The sequence below is a fragment of the Rhinolophus ferrumequinum genome, chromosome 16 (genome assembly GCF_004115265.2).
Source record: "Rhinolophus ferrumequinum isolate MPI-CBG mRhiFer1 chromosome 16, mRhiFer1_v1.p, whole genome shotgun sequence".
NCBI classification, from domain to species: Eukaryota; Metazoa; Chordata; class Mammalia; order Chiroptera; family Rhinolophidae; genus Rhinolophus; species Rhinolophus ferrumequinum.
This window is the reverse complement of record NC_046299.1, coordinates 12035646-12054541: the sequence shown is the minus strand read 5'-3', so window position 1 is coordinate 12054541 and position 18896 is coordinate 12035646. Positions and strand designations below refer to the sequence as shown.

Genomic DNA, 18896 nt, shown 5'->3' with positions numbered 1-18896 from the left:
TGAATCCATTGGTCTAGGAGGCTCTAAAGGAGATGCAGTTTAGACCTCAGTCTTGTTAAAGGCTTAGTCCAATTATATCCCCCAGGGCATTTAAACAGAAGCCAGTGCATTAGAGTGCATATTGACGAATGTGGGAGTTAGGAAAGAACATACCCTCAATTGATGTGTGCCCAAGAATGATGACACTGAGTGCAATGATAGCTGCTCTCTCTGAATCCCAGGACAGGATGAGCTGAGCTCCTGCGTTGGTTAGCTACTGCTGCATAACAAACACCACCAAACTCAGTGGCTTTAAACTGTGAGCATATATTAGTAATCTCTGGGTTAGTTGGGTACTCTTCTGGTTTGGGCTGGATTCACTTGTGTGTCAGTGGTCAGAGTGAGTTGAGTCAGCAGGGCTGCTAGACTTAGCTGGGTTTCTCAATACTTGGGGGGTAGGTTGGCTTTGAGTTGGTCCAAGATGTCACTGCCATCACATTTCATAACCAAATCAAGTCACACAACTAGTCCAGATTCAAGGGATGGGGAAATAGAGTCCAGTTGTTGCTAGAAGGAGCAGCAAGGTCACATTGCAAAGGGCATGGCTATTTGGGGGGAGTGGGAAGAACTCTGGCCATTTTCACAATTCATCTATTACCATCTCTAACCTGTTTCTCCATCCTGGGAAGCCTGGGGTTGGGGAAGGAACAGGTCAGGTGTCAGGAGGGTTTTCACAGTGATGGGTCAGCCCAGGCTCCAGTCTCTGGCCTTCTTATACTGCCTTTTCCTCATTGCTACCGTCATCAGAAGTGAGGGCGCCTTTTTGGTTTCCTTGCTTTTGACTTCCTCGATGACAGCATGTTTCTTATCAAACAACTAATGCCCATGAATTGAGAGTTGCTCCTTTTTATCTTAAAACAACACAACTGTCCTGATCAGAGTTGCTGATCAGGAAATCCAGTCTGCACACTCATCATTCCCTGTTGCTAACTCATGCGAATCATCTTTTCATTATTTCAAGGAGTGATAAATACAAACAATACTTTTAAAGAAACCCTTTACCCTCCACCACCGAGCCACTAACCGTGCACTTTTGTACACATTTAGCAGAGACCGCTGATTTAGAATTGTTATTCTATTGATGTGGAACCAACACCTCTTGCAGGAGCTGACCAGCTCGCAACTTCAGCTCCATCTCTGGGTGCACGGGGGTGGGTCCCCTCAGCCAGGCCTGCTCAATAGCACCCATCCCCATTGCTAATTAATTCAGGGACAGCTCCTGACCTAACCAGGTCAATCACCTGGTAATTAAAATTACTGAGCTGTGATGCACAAAGCCAGAGAGTCCGTGCAGCAGAATCTGGTCCAAGGCAGAGGGGATCTTGGGGTGACTGACGTCTTCAGGATGACCCCATTTCTTGGGCTTCCCTGGGTCTCATGGTTCAGCAATTTCATAGATTCCATGAGATGCCCAATAGTTTTTCAATAAATCTCTCCTTTTTTAAAATTTAGCTAACTAGAATTGATTTCTGTTGCTTACGACCAAAAGAATCATAACAGCCCTGTAAAAAGTTACCTGTTCAAATAGCGAACGATCTACTTCACTTTTGTTCTGGAAGTGGTGGGGTGGGGAGAGTAGCCAACAGACACAGACACATGTGAAATGTACAGATCTTTTGCCCCTGAAATTCAACTTTAGGAATTTATCCCACAGATACACCATCCATGTGGAAAGTGCCAAGTGTATAAGAATATTCATTAAGGCATAGTAAAATATTGGAAACAACCACATTCTACCACATGTAGAAGACACATAAACTCCGATCACCTTTAGGTGGTTTCAGCCACTGAACCCCCGAGGCAGAAACCTTTCCCTTGAGGTTGACGTGGAGCCAACAGAAAAACTTGGCCATAAGGTGAACTGAAGCGGGAAAGGCACGGGGGCCTTACCCCTGGGCAAACTGTGACACATCGTGTGGTGATTATTCTAAATTGAATCAGATGTTCATATTCTTCCTCCTTGTCTGAAGAATGACATCTCTTTCATTCTCCTCCTTAAAACTGTGCCCTCTCACCTTTCCCAGCCGTGAAACTGAGAATAAAATGCTCATGAACTCCATTTATGTGCACCGTCCTCCTTTCATTAATTCCTAACCACTTCAGTGCCAGGTACAGTTCTAGAAGCTGAGGTTACAGCAGTGGCCAAAACAGAGGCGGTCTTTGTCCCCATAGAATTGCATTTTAGGTGGGAAAAACATGATCGCCAATAAATAAACAAATAATATAGATAATTGTAACTTGTCACAAGAAGAAAACAAACAAGGTGCTGGGGAGTGGGGGACTGGGGTCAGGTAGGAGGTGACCTCACCGAAGAGGTGACATTTAACCAGTTGTTGAATGACAAGAAGAAGCCAGCCCAGTGGAGGTCTAGGGAAGAGAGTTTCAGGCCATTGGAAGAGTAAGCTCCAAGGCTCCAAGGTGGGAATAGACTTGGCATGTTCGATGCCCAGTGGCAGCCAGTGTGGCTGTGTGTGGAGGGCAAAATGGGAAGCAGGAAGAGAAGAGGCCCAAGAGGCAGTCAGGGCCATCTGACATCTGCCACCAACCTGTTTACTCATTTGCTCACCCTGAATCTCTCCTTGAGTCAGTTCTGCGATGTCAAAGGAAAGCATAAAGGCCTTTGACTTCACCAGCCTTTGGAAGGTGCTCCAGCACCTTCCTAGATTCCTGAGCGGACGTCCAGAGCTTAAATACCTTCCCGCTTAGGTCAACCAGATGGCTCAAGTCAGGCAGTTTAGGGGGAAAGTTATTTTCTGTTTCAATTTACTCTGTGTAAGTCATCCCCCTATTCTATGTGGTGGACACCCAATAAATCTTGTTGATAACTTGCTCAGAATAACGGAATATTCAACAACTCCTTGTTTCATTCTGTATAGACTGGATTCAAATCCCATCTCATCACTCGTTAGCTGTGTGACTTTGGAGACAATTTGTTTATCTCTCTGTGCCTCCGTATCCACATATGTAAAGGGAGGCAAATAACGGTACCTACTTCATGGGGTTGTTAAAAGACTTAAATGACGTAATATGTGTCAAATGCTTGAAACTCTGACTGCACACGGTAAACCTCAGGAACTGCTGGCGTTTATTCTTTGTTATTCCTGGGGAAGTCCTTTTCATTTTCTTAACAGGGGAGCCCCTCCCACTGTACCCCAGTGTTTTGATTACTCAGAAGGAGTGCGAACTTCGACGGTGAGGTACATTTAATGTGGGGGTGGGGTAGGGCACCCGTGGTATTTGCCACGTGAAGGCTTATCTGCCTGTTGTGTGAACTGGCCAAGCTGCTCACAGACGCACGTCTGTGGGTAATTCATGACAGCCTCACAGGGGCCAAGTCTCATAGGTCAGGTGTGCAAACTTCAGAGAGTCTAGGGAAACTCAACAGGTGTGACGTGGTCTGGTGACATGGGCTTTTAGAGGCTCCTAAACCCATCTTTTCAAAATTAGAGTGGGACAGTAGAATACTTGCTGATGTTTTAAACCATTATGTTTTGGGTTGGTTCATTACATAGCATTACATAACTGGGACAAGAAGTTAATGGGGGCTTGTGGTCAGAGGCTATCGTGGGGGCTATTGAATTTGTCTCCAAAGCTCAGGTCCTCAGGTATTACCCAACTGCCAGAGAAAGAAAGAGACAGAGACAGAGAGAGAAGGATTTTCTCAATCCGACACTTCCCTTCACTTTCAGCTATGTGGGGGGCATGTCTACTTACTCGAAGTGACAACTACTACCCTCTATTATTAGAGTTAGCTGCTGTGTCCTTATTGGAACTTGTCAACAATGCGGTGATGAAATAGAAAATTGGAAAGTGGGGCCGACTCAGCTCACAATTACATGCACAGGCACATAGGTACAAAGTTAGGGACTTTGCACCCCCTTTGAACCAACCATTCTTTCATCTTCCCAGACTTGTGGAAAAACAGGACCACAATTATTAATCTTGTTTTGTGTATTTGTGCAGATTAAAATATTGAGTTCACATAGCACGTTTTATCATCACTCGCTATTTCCTTGAAGTAGCGTCCAAATGATAAGGCCGGAGTATTAAAAAGCCCTGGGCACTGCATCCAGAGGGAGGGAAGGCCTGGAACATCCGACAGGGTAAGTCGCCTTTGCTATTCTCTCCCCGGCTGTGAAGGAAAAGCAAGGCACACAGCCTCAAGTTCCTGAGAGTCTGCTCACTGCTCTGGTAATGCTTGGTGAGGCTGAAAACATCTGAATTTATTGCAGATGGTGACCATCTGGACAATCGCGCTTTTCCTGCTGGGAGCAGCCAAAGGTGAGAAACAGTGCGCTGTCTCCTTGGGGAGGGGCTTAAACCCAACGTCTTAGCACTGGCCAGAGAAAGCCTTGGCATGGCAGGGCGTCCAGCAGCTCCAGACAACTTCAGTTCCAGAAAAAGGCAGACGGGGCTGACACTCTACCTGGGGGTGAGGGGGCAGTTTGAGGGGGACCCACTTCACAGCATCCCCCTACCATTTTGCCTTCATACCTGGGGTGCCCCAGGCCAGACTCTTGTAGGTAAAGCATTAAACACCTGCCTGAGTTAACATATTGACTTCTTAGTGCCCGTTATCACATCAGTGAAACAAATAGGTGTAGCAGAAGAGCTAGGGATGAGACACAGAACTCCGAAGTTTTGATGATGGTTCTAAGTGAGGCACAGTTGGGGGTCTCTATGGGACTCGGTGGGACTGGTCCCAGAGCAGAAGGTGGGCACTGGGGTCCAGAAGAGACTGTGTGGGGCAGAGGCGGGTATTCAGGCTGTCACCAGGAAGGGGAGTGACCAGGCCTGAGCAGCAGTGATGTCTCAGGTCCCTGCTGAGGAGCTAATCCTGAGTGAGTCATCCTTTCTCTGCAGGAAAAGAAGTTTGCTATGGTAACCTCGGGTGCTTCTCTGACTCTGAGCCCTGGGGTGGGACTGTAATCAGGCCCCTGAAAGTTCTTCCCTGGAGCCCTGAGAAGATTGGCACCCGTTTCCAGCTCTACACCAACGAGAACCCAAACACCTTTCAGGTGAGACCTCAGTCATTTTAGCATCTTTATAACTGGGAGAGGCGCTGTGCCCACCCTGCAGACCAGGAGTTCCTTTTCTCTGTACCCACCTCCTTCATCATACTCTGCCCCACCCCATCCCTCCAGCTGCACCCCAGGACTAGCCAGGCCTGGACAGAGTAGGTCTTTGGTAAAAAAGTTAGCTTGAATGAATGAATGGTTCACATTTGCCAGAACCTCTAGCTGGTTGTGTGATTCTGATCTGTGGCAAAAAGCTTACTGAACAAGGCTATGAAGGGTAAGACCTTGAGCCACAATACAGGGCCAGTGGAGGCAGGGTTTCTTGACTTGGGGAGGCGGGACAGGAAAAGAGAGGTCAGGGTGGGCTTCATGGAAGAGGTGGCTTTTGTGCTAAACTTTGGAAGTTTGTAGCATTGGCACAGACATAAAAGGGGAATAGAGAGAGAGGCCTGAGTGGCTGGGTTGCAAAAATATTCAATCCTGCATCTGTCACAGATTCTACTTCCCTCTGATCCATCAACAATTGAGGCATCGAATTTTCAAACAGACAGGAAGACCCGGTTCATCATCCACGGCTTCATAGACAAGGGAGATGAGAGCTGGCTGCTGGATATGTGCAAGGTAGGGGCCGGCTCTGATCCCCGCGGCCTACTCTGCTGGCTGCTGCCCCTGCTTCCCACTCGTGTCCTGCCTCCCTTTAAGCAATTGCAGTAAATGAGCTCGAAATGCAATTAAATGCCTCTGTTTATGAACATAAAAATTCCCTTCCACACTTCTGGACTATATCGGTAGTGTGAAGCAATGATATTTGCTATGTGGACAAACACGTCCTCATTTCTGGTTAAATCAAGGCTAAATGTTGTCTGCTTCCATTTTCAGTGAGGGTACGTATTCCTGTAAGTGAGAGATTATGTTCTTTTTGTTCAAATCTTTCCCTCGTCCCTGCGAGTCAGAGATGTGTTGCTATGACCACTTATTTGAGAATGGAGAACTAAGATTGATCGGTGACCAAAAAAAAAAACTAAGTGACCCAAAAAAAAAAAAAAAAGGCAGACTAGAAAGTGCCAGAACTATACGTAATATAGCATCCGTTGGTCAGAAGAACAAACAATAGTCAAACACACACATGTGCATGCAAACACACATAGACACGGGTGTATACATTTACACAAATATACGCAGAATATACCGTCATCCTTTCTTTTTATGTATACACCGATTCACTTTATTTTTCTGACACATAAGAATTGACCTCAGCATACACCTTCATAACTCTGACCTATAATGTCAGCAGGGAAAGTTACAAACCCAGGGAATTAAAGTCGTGCCGCATTTGGCCTTGGTTTACCAAGCATTTAACTCTTCACGCCTCTGCGTCCCACTATATTAAGATATAGTCCCAATATATTAAGATATATTAAGTATCTTAACATATAAACTGTAAGATATAGTTTACACCCAAATTCTTCAGGTTTGTAAGATATTCCTCGGGGTTGCTTTCAACATAAAAATCCCGAGGAAACACTTCTTCGTACCTCTGTGTGTGATCACACATATTAGTATTCGTGAAAAGATTCTGAGTGGATTTGGAATTTATAAATTCATTTTAAACTCAAGCTGTTCGTGGGGACTGCCTGGAGGAACTTCTAAGGATGTATCAGTTCCTTTACCATCCAGGAAAAAGTTTTTCTTGCAAAATTCGTCAATCTCTTTTAAATCAGTGCAGTTCTATTTTGCAAATATCTGCAGGGTGTGTTTTCTCCATGAAAGCCTGTGCTTTCCTGACTGTAAAATAGTGATGCTTCCCTCTAATTTTAAGACGTACTAAATGCCCGGCAGGCTGAGGTGAAGGCAAGCCCAGGATCGGCAGCATTGCCAAGAGGCCGAAAGGAGCCTTAGCACTGAAATCCACGAGGTCATTCAGACACGCGCCACCAGAGCTTTCACTTGAGGACTTTGCTTTTCAAAAGAGGGCTCCTTTAATGATGCATCTGTTTTCTCCCCTAAACCACCTTATTGAATTTGGTCGAAGGAAACCAGAGAGTGGCCAGCTTTTAACTCATCTACAAGCAACACAGGGAATTGATTGGCATTTGCCCTGAGGGATAATTGACAACAGGACTCCCTAAAGTCTAGTTATCTCGACGCCCCAGCTAAGACGAAACAGCAGAACAGCCAGTCGCAGCCATTAGCCACCGGTTATGTGGTTTCACATGCCCCCATGATACTACTCTGGTGTCTTTCCCACCCCAGAACATGTTCAAGGTGGAGAAGGTGAACTGCATCTGCGTGGACTGGAGGAGAGGCTCCCAGACCACCTACACGCAGGCCGTCAGCAACGTGCGCGTGGTGGGCTCGCAGGTGGCCCAAATGATCGGCATGCTTTCGGTGAGTGGCCGGCTGGGTGGGCTGCTGGGGCGGGCAGCGCCCACTGGGCTCTGGGGGGTAAAGGTGCAGCTGGGATCATGTATTGAAAGAGGAAGTAGGAAGGATTGAGAGTTCTCCTGGGGTCTTTCTTGCAAAACCCTGAAATTCACCTTAACAATGAATGGCACGACACACCCGTGGCAGAAAATAAAAAACGGTCAGAGCTAACACTTAGGAGGTAGAGGCTTTTATTATCATCTTCAATGGACAGATAAGAAAACTGAGGTCGGCGGGTAGCGGTGGAGGGGGGCGCTTAGCTCAGTCAGTTAGAGCGTGGTGCTGACGACACCAAGGTTGCCGGTTCTATCCCCGCATGGGCCACTGTGAGCTGCGCCCTCCTTAAAAAAAAAAAAAACTGAGGCCCAGAAACTAGTGTGTCTCCCCCCCACACCCCTCCAGAATCATAGAGCAGGTAAATGTAAGAGTTATCTTTTGGGCCCCAAAGCTTCTAGCCCACTACACCCGGTGGGCTCTGTTTGGGGGCAAAACACAACATCTCCAGGGAAAACCCAGTGGAGCTGAAGGGCCGTGCACACAGCTGGACCGTACCAGCTGCACTGGCCTGCTGTTACGGATCCTGTTGTTGCTGGAGCATCTCTTCTGTCACAATCAACTCAGCTGTTTCTTCCTGCCCTGCTCTTCACTTTAGCTAATTCTCTAAGTCTTGCACTCTTTCAGTTACGTCGCTAGGTTTTTGTGACTATTTTCTAACCAGATAAAGGTCCCAGCCATTTGTTTTATATTTAAAGGGTCTACAAAAGTACCAATTGGTTCTAAATAGTCCTGCACCCCCACAGAAATCAAAACCCAGGGTGTTTGTACTAGGAGGCGCCGTAGACTAATAGACGAGTATATTTGGGCAAACACCTATGTCTGAGACCAACATGTGCAGGCACCTCGTAGTTCTATGTCTCTTGTTTGTTCATGATTTGTTTGGGGAATACAGTGTCAGGAGCTGTACTAAGAGGTGAAAAGGATGGATGAGGTCCCAGGCCTTGGAGGACCTTGCAGTGAAGACTTGACAATGGTGTGTGGTCAGGGTTCGGATGGGGCAGAGTAGGGCTTTATGGGAGCACTTGTGGGGGCTGGTCCACATGGGGCAGGGATGGGGCTGATGTGAGCTGCATCCACGGGAGCTGGGTAAGTGGTTGGGCGGATGGACAACCACAGGAAGAGAATTCCAAACCAGACCCCAGGACGAGAGACTATGGCATATTTGAAAGTTCCACAAAAGGTTTGGCTAGAGAAGAGTCTAGAAAAATAGGTGTTGAGTCAGGAAAGCTCTGAGACCCTAGCAATGAGTTTGGGCTTGATCCCGAGGGCAGTAAGTCACAGAAGGTCTCAGAGGAGGAGGAACAACATTAGGTTTGCACATCACAAAAAGCACAGCATAGAAATGTCCTGAAAATGCAGTCTTCCCTCTCCAGACAAACCACAGCTACTCACCTTCCCAAGTCCACCTCATTGGCCATAGCCTGGGAGCCCACGTGGCTGGAGAGGCAGGAAGCAGGACTCCTGGCCTGGGCAGGATTACAGGTAAGACCCAAGGGGTGGGGCTCCAGGCTGGGTCCCCAGTAACTCCACAACATGGCAAAGACCACAGCACAGCTCGGAGCTGGCCCGAAGGAGACAGTTTCCCTTGGCTGTGGCAGATCTGGGGAGAGCCTGCATGGAACATTTCAGGAAGTCCCCCCAAGAGCCCATCTGTGTGGCAGGGAGGTGATGGCTTCACTCCCCTTTGTTTCCCTTTGCTCCTCCCACCTCTGTCTCCACCCCTCCTCTCTAGATCCAAGTTTTCTGGCAGTGTGGGTTGCTCAGCAGAACTGGGAACCCAGGAAAATGCAGAGTAAGGCTGGTATGAACACAAGCAAACATAATGAAGAAAGATCCATACTGTCATTTCTTTTCCCCCTTCTCTTTGAAATCAAAGGAGAGTAGAACATGAAAAGTTCGCTTCCGTTGCTTCTACTGGCCGAAGAAACCCAGCCACCATCACAGCCAAAAGCATTATTTTAACCCAAACAAGCCTTTAAATTATAACAATAGCAACAAAATATGTCAATATAATGAAGTAATATAATATAATATAATATAATATAATATAATATAATATAGTAAGCATAGATTAAGTGCCTATTTATCCCAAATACTGTGCAAAGTGCTTTGCATTTTCTCATTTAATCCTCAGAACTGAAGAAACAGGCTCAGGGAAGTGAGTAGCACAGAAATCTATTATATATTTCTTTGCTCATCTGCCCGTTTCTATCCATGCCACTGGAGCCCTCATCAAGATTTTATGTCCTCATATTCAATACCACAAGCATGGCACTGCCCAATTCCAGGTTATGGCACCCCTTTAGTTGGCAGTGCACAGCCTGAGCAACTGTACAGCTTGGTCCTGCTCGCGCCCACAGCTAGGCCCCCTGTCTGAAGTACTGACCATCTCTTTTAGGGTTGGATCCTGTAGAAGCAAGCTTCCAGGGTACTTCTGAAGAGGTTCGACTTGATCCTTCTGATGCTGCCTTTGTTGACGTGATTCACACGGATGCAGCTCCCCTGGTCCCATCCCTGGGTGAGGCTCCATGATGCTCCAGCCTTGAGCACGTGCAATTGTGTTGTACTCAGGAGAACCTTGTGTTATGAAAAGCTCATTGCTGTTCCAAACACTTCAGGTTTTGGAACAAGCCAACTGTTGGGTCACCTTGACTTCTTCCCCAATGGAGGAGAGGAGATGCCAGGATGCAAGAAGAATATCTTGTCACAGATTGTGGACCTCGATGGCATCTGGTCAGGTAAAGCCAGAGCACAGTGGGGCATCACCTCCCTAGGGTGAGCAGTGCCTTTCCCGTAGGAATATTAAAAATAAAAACACCCTGCTCTTTAAAAACATACATTCCCCCTTCTCGACCTTATTTCTGAAAACTGTAGCTACATATCATTTGTTACATCAAAGCTCTACTGATTTTGTACTTCCTTAAAACATTGCTGGGGGTGTCCTGAAGTGTACAAGCAACAAAGAATTGCAAAACCGTTGCTTAAAGCTATAACTCCAACAATCAGTTGGTAGATACACATAACAAAGGAAAGAAAACCCATAAAAGTAAACATCCTGACTCTAACGAACAGTGTGTCTGCCAATTTCTCCCTTGGGAGTCAGTGACATAGTTCAAGCTTATGCAACTGGCTTCATTTCAGTAGCTAAAATAAAAATGTTTCCAATGATTTCCCTGGTAAAGCCGCTTGCCCAGTGAGTGTCACCACTCCTCAGTGTTGGATCAACAATGAGAAGCAATCACAGGTAAGAGTGAGACTGTGCTATTCAACGTGGTTACTCTTTATCATTGATCTGGCACACCTGGGATAAAGAGCATCCTTCAGACACAGCGCCGACTCTGTATTTAATAAGATGAAAAGGACAATGGATAGGTGAATTTTTCAGCCAAACTCATCATTTGGCACCACACAGGTCAAAACCGTTAATGGTCTGACCAGATCTAATGAGTAGAGATTTTTACTGAATTCAATCAAAATGGCTTGGCAAGTATGGACACCATCAAGGCAAATATGAAGGATGACTTACATGTTTGTCGTTTACATCCTTATGAGAGTTTGCATGGACGGGGTAGCTCAAACTCTCCATGAGTAATGGGCAAGCAAGTTCAGACCAAGTCTAGAAGGTATGCCGTGACATCTGTCACTTGGCAGGAGTTGTGGAAGCCAAGAAAGATTGTAAGGTGTGAGGTGCTATGAGAGTAACAGGGATGCTCATATAAAGCCACCTAAAGCCACTTAACCCTCCTTTTTTATGTGCCTGAAAATGTTGTCACCCTGCTTTTATCATGTCTGGGAGGTCAATGTTACATCTACTTGTGTCTTTGAGGACCTCCAGCCTGGTCCCTGGGTTGCAGGATGGCACAGAGGTTAAAGTCATGGACTCAAGAACTAGATGGGCTTGGGTTTAATTCCCAGCTCTGCCGTTTACTAACCATAATCTGAAATCTGAGTCTGTAATCTATAGATCTTCCTACAATTAGGGGTGGGATGGTAAGAATGATGTGGACAATACATACAAAGTTCTCAGAATGTGGCTCAGCACACAGAAAGCACCCTCTATATGTTAGCGGTCATGAATGTGGCAGGATTTGGGTCTTGTCTTAAATTTCTGAAAATTCAGTCCAATTTTGGAACCATCCCACTTGGAGGGAGAGGCAGAGAAGTTGTCAGCACCCGCCGACCACGTGTGCAGACTTCTTCCTTTGTTTCTCCAGGAACCCGGGACTTTGTGGCTTGCAATCACCTAAGAAGCTACAAGTATTACTCAGAGAGCATCCTCAATCCTGATGGGTTCACTGCGTTCCCCTGCAATTCCTACAAGACCTTTAAGTCTGTAAGTTATTGTCCTGCCTATTTCCACTGTGGGACACTGGGCCAGCTGTGTTTGGAATTTATAGTAGCTTATCACCAGGTTCTGATCATCCCCTACTTATTATGTATTGCCCCTCAGAATTCATGGTCCTGCGGAGTGCAGGAAAAAAGAACTTTAGGCAGGAGGCAGCTAGAATTCTAGATGAGTCCTATGGGCGAGGAAGACTCTGGGAAATTAGAAAAAAAAAAAAAAGAGCAGTCAATTCAATGATCTAGGAGGCGTCCTGCAGGGGGCATCATTGGAATCTGGCTTGTAAAATCATAGAGTTTCAAGAGGAGGAATGCACGTGCCGAGCCAGGGCAGCACAAGAATAGAAGAATGTGTGAGAGACAGACTCACATGCAAAAGAGAAGGAAAGATGGATGCTGGTGCTCTATATGCCAGGCTGAACTTTGCGCCCGTGTAGCCGGCAACAAGGGAGAGATGGAGGAATGACATGCTGGAGCCCGCCTGCCCTGGCTCGTGGAGCCAGTGGGAGCAATCTCTCCCCAACTCCATATTCAGTAGCATTCTGTTGGTAGCCTGAAATTGGCCACAGTCAGAGTATTTACACCACAAAATTGGTAAACGCTGCAATCAGGGTTTTGTGTCCCGGAGTCAGCTGTTAATTGTTCACCAGCATATCATTCGATGGAAGATACAATGGATCTAACCTGGAGCCCAGTATTTTCTAACTATGGCCATCAGTGTTTTCCAAAACTCCCCGCGCAATTCTAATGTGATGTGCGCCAGGCTTGGGAACCCCATCCTGGATGAAGGTAACTTAGAGATCCTCTGTTCCAGTCTCCTTCCGGTTACAAGTGAGGAAGCTCAGAGGGTATGAAAATTGCTCCCCCAGATGTATGGATCTTAAAATGATTAATCCACACCATACAGCCTGGTCTATCTCTTCTCATTAGAACAAGTGCTTCCCCTGTCCAGATGAAGGGTGCCCGCAGATGGGGCATTATGCTGATAAATTTGCTGACAAGGCAGCTAAGGAGCAGCAAAAATTCTTCCTGAACACAGGCGATTCCAGCAAATTTGCCCGTAAGTTGCACTTTGACTTTCCCTTCCAGGTAAAGAAAGTTTAGTTTCCATTATAAACGTAGGGCTTGTCTCTAACCATCTTTATTGTCTTAGAAAGAGGACACATCCAACCCACAGGATCCCATTTAAGACTCTACTGGGGATTTAAAAAGAGTCTGCATCTCTCCCATTTTATTTGGATGGCATGAAATGTATGGAAGCAAATAGTATTACTAATGGATAACAGTCATTTACATGTCTTTGTGGCCATTTCCCCTGAATTTTTACCACTCCACGGTCCCTTTCATATTTAAGTTTGTGTCATATGCACCTGTTATTTTATTCATCCAGCAAACATTTCTTTGATACCAGCTCTTTGCTGGGCTGAGCCCCTTAAGAAGCCCAAAACTCCAATCTCCCCACCCCTCCCCCACCCCCATCCATGTGCACCTGTTCCCCAGGAGCTGCCCCTCTGGTGGAGGGTGGGCGGCAATCAGACAAGGATGACATCTCTCAAAAACCTGCTGGATGGACTAGGGCATAGGGTAAAGACGGGGCAAGTCTGGGCCACTTTGTGCCATTCTGCCCTATGATAGCTCCTTAAGATACTGCACTCTACAAAAGAGACTGTATTATATAAATACATGAATATAATACATGTCTTATATACATAAGACAGGTTTATTGAGGCATAATTTATATATAGCAAAATTCACCCTTTTTAGTGGAGTTCTATGAGTTTTGACAAACAGTCATGTAACCACCTACTCAATCAAGATATGGAATCTTTTCATCACTATATACATATTCTTTAAAAGGACATTAGTTAATCCTTCCACTGATGTCGTGATGCACGAAATACTTGCCCATGTTTTAACAACACATTAAACATTCAAAACCCATCTATTAATTCCTCAACCAACATTTATTTATAACCACACCCCACACACACACTAGACACAGGGGATGGGGGATGCAGGAATGAACAAGACACTCTGCCCACGACCTTTATACCCCAGCAGAGAAGACAGAGACTGAGCCAGCAGCTACAAGCGTGTTGGGCAGTGGCACTGTGGCACAAAGGACCTGGCCCTGAGCAGAGGGAGGGACACGGGCAACATCTCTGAGGATGTGAAGGACAAGTAGGAATTAGGCAAAGGATGTGAATGTATGTGTGTGTATGTACGTGTGTGTGCATGAGTATGTGTACGTTTGTGCATATGTTCATATGTGTGTTTATGTGTATGGTAGTGTGTGGTTATATGTATATAGGTTGGTGTGTGTGTAAGTGTGCTCGTGGGCACTCAGACAGCACTCCAGGTACAAACGTGGGTGACGACGGAGCCCCACCCTGTGCTGGATGCTGCGTGGGCCCTGGGGGTGCAGAGATAAGGGGCTCATAGGACCGCACTCCTGAGCTACATTTCCAAACGTGGGGACAAGCCCTTGTTTCCTCTCTTTTCACCTTAACTCATTACACCGTCATTCTAGAGCAGAAATGTCCAACAGAACTTGCTGCAATGATAGATATGTTCTGTGTTGTCCAGTACAATAGTTATTAATTAGCCCATGTGGCAATTTAGCATTTGAAATCTGGCTAGTGAAACTGAGGCACTAAATTTTTTTTTTTAATTGCATTTAAATGTAAGCAGCCACATATGGCTTGTGGCCCCTTTGCTGGGCAGTACAGATCGGGAGGGGGACAAACGCTAGATCTGAATGTCCCCTTATGGCCTAGTTTGGGCTGCAGAATAACATGTAGAATATCTTATACGTTGATGCCTTATTGTAAGCGACGGGGACAGGAATCTGAGATTTGGGTCAACTCTTTGGTGCATGAATAAACTGAGCTCTTTCCCGTACCCTGTGCAGGCTGGAGATACGGCGTTTCCGTCACACTGTCTGGAAGAATTGCCACCGGTCAGGTCAAAGTTTCTTTGTTTGGAAATAAGGGGAACACTCACCAATATGACATCTTCAGGTAAATTTGCTATTTTAGCGCCACATCTCAGTTGACAATTTACACAGCCTTCAAATCCAGGCACTTAGGGTAACACTCATTATCTTCTCATCTATCAATGGATTTTAAGTTCTTTTCTTTGTTTACTGAAGTTAATTTCAGACTTCTGCTAACAATTTTTCTTTTCTCTATTATTTAATTCTTTCTCAGTAGACCAGATTTTTTTAAAAAAATAAATCTAATTATTACCCCAAATATCATGTTTTCTAATTTGCATAGTGACACATGCTTGTTGTATTAAACTAAGTGGATAACTTGTTACAATACAAATAACTCTTCCAGAAAAAAATGATATAAAGGAATTATATCATTTTCTATAAGAGTTTTGAAGAGAAATTAACTTGAGGAAACAATATTTAACAATATTTAAACACTATTTAAGTACGTAATAGTTTGATGGTCTGGCTTTTCCATTTCTCCATCCTTTATTTGAGAATGAATTTTGAAAAATAATCTCATTTGTCCAGAGTAGAAAAGAGTGGCATGGCTTTACATGGTTGTTAGAAGTTATTTCTATTTCTCTGTGTCAGGGGGATTCTCAAACCAGGCTCCACTCATTCCGCTGAGTTTGATGCAGAGCTGGATGTTGGAACAATTGAGAAAGTCAAGTTCCTTTGGAATAACAACGTGGTAAACCCCACCCTCCCCAAAGTGGGTGCAGCCAAGATCATCGTGCAAAAGGGAGACGAGAAGGCAGTGTATGTATCTTGGCTGGCTTGTGCCTGAGGATATTTGTACATATTCCTGTTTGTAATGAAAACTCACCCCAGAAAGTCAGTTATGGTTCAGTAAGAAAAGCCAAGAAAATCGACCCGTCTGGGGCCCTTTCTCCCAGCAAACAAAAACTGACAGGGAGCATAAACCAGTTCTGTTGGGTGCACCTTACTGAGTGTTCTCCCCCCTGTCTGTCTGGGGTACAGAAGATAGGATCCCCTTCCCACCTCCAGGCTGCACATGGCTCCCCATCCGGCTGCTCGGTGCTGTGCTTTAGTTGACAGGACCTTTCTCCGCTGACCACCTGGTGGGGCCAGCCCCTCTGTCTTCCCTGCGATAGTTTGGGGAGTAAACAGCTGAATCTGTCAAATTATTCAAATAATTTTGCTCTTATGAAAACAGCCAATAAGTACCATTTTAAAAAATCATCGTCATCATTAGGAGGCTAAAGAAAATCAAGATTTTGTTCCAATCTCTTCTCCGATCCCCCTCAGATTAATTTAGTCACCTCTTTGGGCTTTCAACCCCTACTAAGGAATATGCTGACTAGAAGTCCCTTTAATGACATGGTATTAAAAGAGAAATGTAGCACTCCCCATAAAGATTCCCCCCCTTTCCTTTCTCTCTGACCTTATTAAATACCTACTGTATGCCCAACAAATAGGAGGGGATACAAAGACAGAGTCTGTCTCATGGAGTTTACCATGTAACTGTTGAGAAAGATTAGATTTATGAATGAAAGATCAAATGACAGAATACAGAACTCGCCATGAAGTGCCCAAAGAGAGTGGCTGAGGGGGAAGGCAGAGGGCCCGTGGACGGGAAGGAGCCACCAGGCATCTCTTGGGCGGAGGGATTGCAACTGGGAAGGGCACCAGCAGTGTGTGAGGGACAGGGGAAGACCCGGCTGCTGACAGCAGAGCTCAAGGTGCAGAGAACCGGGAATACAACTGGAGGTTACTGCAAAGGCTTCAAGGAAGGACAAGAGAAATACAAAAAAGGAAAGTGGGGAGGGCCGGTGAAGATAAGTGAGGAAACTGGGCAAAGCTTCAGAGCTCAAAAGTGGTGAGGCCTGAGAGAAGCCCGTGGTTCTTGGAAGAGCCGTAACGATAACCACTTATGTCTGCATGGGTTGTTGTTGTTTTTTTATTAATTGTAAAGTTGTTTACATTGATTGTCATGAGAGACTGCAATATTGACGTGAGGGTCTCAGCAATCATGGGAGAGAGCAGCGCCCTTTTCTACAAATGAAGACACCAATGCGAAGCCTCAAGTACCTAGCCCCATGTCACCTATGGGAGGCAGGGAGGGGAGAGCCCAAGGGGAAAGCCAGGTCTGAAAGGTAAGGTCAAGAGAGGTTTGAAGTGGACTCTACTGTAGAAACTGTGGACTCTGGCATCCGAGAGACCTGTGTTTGCATCTTGGTTCTTTCACTTGTTAACTGAGAGTCCTCTCTGCCTCGGTTTCCTCTCCTATAATATGGGACTCATAATACCGTGTTTCCCCGAAAATAAGACCGGGTCTTATATTCATTTTTGCTCCATTAGGTCTTATTTTCAGGGGATGTCTTATTTTTTTCATGTACAACAATCTACTTTTATTCAAATACAGTCATATCATCTTCTTCTGGAACCTGATCATAACGTACTAAATGCATCCATCTGGCTGACGATCGTAACGGGGGCTTATTTTCGGGGAAACACAGTAATACCTCCTCACACCAAGTGAAGTTTGCACAAGTGGATCACTTAGTGTTGTTGCCTGTGGCTCAATACACTGCAGCTACTATACTGTTTAGTCAGATCCCCAGGATGGCTGAGCCAAGAGTCGGCCCACCTGTAAACCAATCTGCCGTGTTTCTGGAGGGTCCGCATGTACTTGTGGAGAAGGAGAGCAGGTTAGGTCCAGTCGCTGCCCCAAAGAGCCCACCGTCCTGTTGGACAGAGTCCTCAGACACCGGGGCTACTTATTACGAGCAACAGTCAACCTGGTCCCAGGGCCCAGCGACCCTGTCACCCAGCCCAGAGGCAATCAGTTCCCCAGCAACCGGTTGAAGCTCCAGCCCAGTGCTTCCCTCATTGCTTTTGAATTGTAAATCGGCAAATACCTTTGCTTAACTCCAATCACCAGGTAAGGATTTCCAACACTTACAAAGGATTCGTGTTTTCTCCACAGGCACAGCTTCTGTAGCAAGGACACTGTGAGAGAAGACGCACTGCTCACTCTTACGCCCTGTTAAACTCCAGGCACCATATAGTCACTGTGTTAACATCAATAAAATCCACTGATGCATCTATCTGCTCAGTCTGTCGCTGATGTCAGCTGCCCCGGGTGGGGATATTTGGGAACTGAACCTTTTAAAAAGCCCAGATGTCCTGAACACGTCGATATATTTGGGTTTCTTGCCGCTGACGTCCGATCACACACTCGTTCTGTCCCAGCTTCCTTGGTCCTCATGCCGAGTGTCTTCTCCTCACCTAGGAAGTGGCCCCAAACCGCAGAAGGAGCGTGTGGGTGTTCGGGGCGTCCACAGAGCCCTCCGCCCCGCCTCTCATCTGACAGGTGAGGGCGCTGAGGCTCAGGTTGAGGGAGTCAGCTGCTCGAGCACAGAGAATGAATCCGTGTCCCATCAGCACGAGGGTTGGTCCCCTGACTCTGACTCCAGGGCTTCTCCCTGACTACCATCACCTTGAGGGATCGTGGAAAGGCTGTGCTATGATGTGGTCGTGAACTTTCTGGTGCTGGGATCACTCGGTGGGGTGTAAGGTGCTCCAGCATCCAGAGACTGTGGTGGGCACATTTGCAGAGCACGGACAGGCTCCAGCCCTCTCGCCTGGGCCGGGGCTGGCTCAGAACCCTCTCTCTGTGTGCCGGGCAGGCGCCATCCCAGGGCAGGGCCGGGCACTGAGGAAGGATGGCTTCTGAGAGGAATACCCAATGCAGGTGCTCGCTGAGGGGGATTTTTTGGCCATTCTATGGTCTGAAGCCACCGGGGAGCCCTCAGCCAGTCAGACTTGAACGTGGGTTCCACCCACACAGGTGTTCTTCACCTGGAGGGGAGGGTGTTCTTTAAAGTGGCCCAGCCTGTCCCATGATCGTCCCTAGGGGGCTGTACAGGACTGGGAAGGTCACCAACTCCCCCAAGTGCGTCCCCTCTTGGTCACCAGAGCTCACATCTCACCACAGCAGTTTCAGGGCCCGGCCCCTGTTCCTAACCGTCGGTGGCACGTCAAGCTATTATTGA

At 46.4% G+C, this 18896-nt stretch overlaps 1 protein-coding gene across 1 annotated transcript; it reads left to right on the top strand.

Moving 5' to 3' along the window:
- Positions 1 to 4112: 4112 nt before the first annotated feature.
- Positions 4113 to 17947, top strand: PNLIPRP1 (pancreatic lipase related protein 1). The gene is made up of 13 exons (XM_033130613.1): positions 4113 to 4142; positions 4272 to 4320; positions 4903 to 5057; positions 5553 to 5678; positions 7311 to 7445; positions 8912 to 9020; positions 9937 to 10056; positions 10157 to 10276; positions 11753 to 11871; positions 12810 to 12939; positions 14791 to 14899; positions 15469 to 15636; positions 17828 to 17947. Exons 2-13 carry the CDS (start codon positions 4272 to 4274, stop codon positions 17889 to 17891), a joined length of 1404 nt encoding a protein of 467 aa, XP_032986504.1. The 5' UTR covers positions 4113 to 4142; the 3' UTR covers positions 17892 to 17947.
- The last annotated feature ends 949 nt before the right edge of the window (positions 17948 to 18896 follow it).

Bases quoted from the DNA above. Each gene is read 5' to 3' on its own strand.
- PNLIPRP1 (XM_033130613.1), top strand. From the start codon at position 4,272: ATGGTGACCATCTGGACAATCGCGCTTTTCCTGCTGGGAGCAGCCAAA. The intron at 7,446-8,911 runs GTGAGTGGCCGG...TTCCCTCTCCAG, and splicing joins AAATGATCGGCATGCTTTCG to ACAAACCACAGCTACTCACC. The intron at 11,872-12,809 runs GTAAGTTATTGT...TCTTCTCATTAG, and splicing joins CCTACAAGACCTTTAAGTCT to AACAAGTGCTTCCCCTGTCC.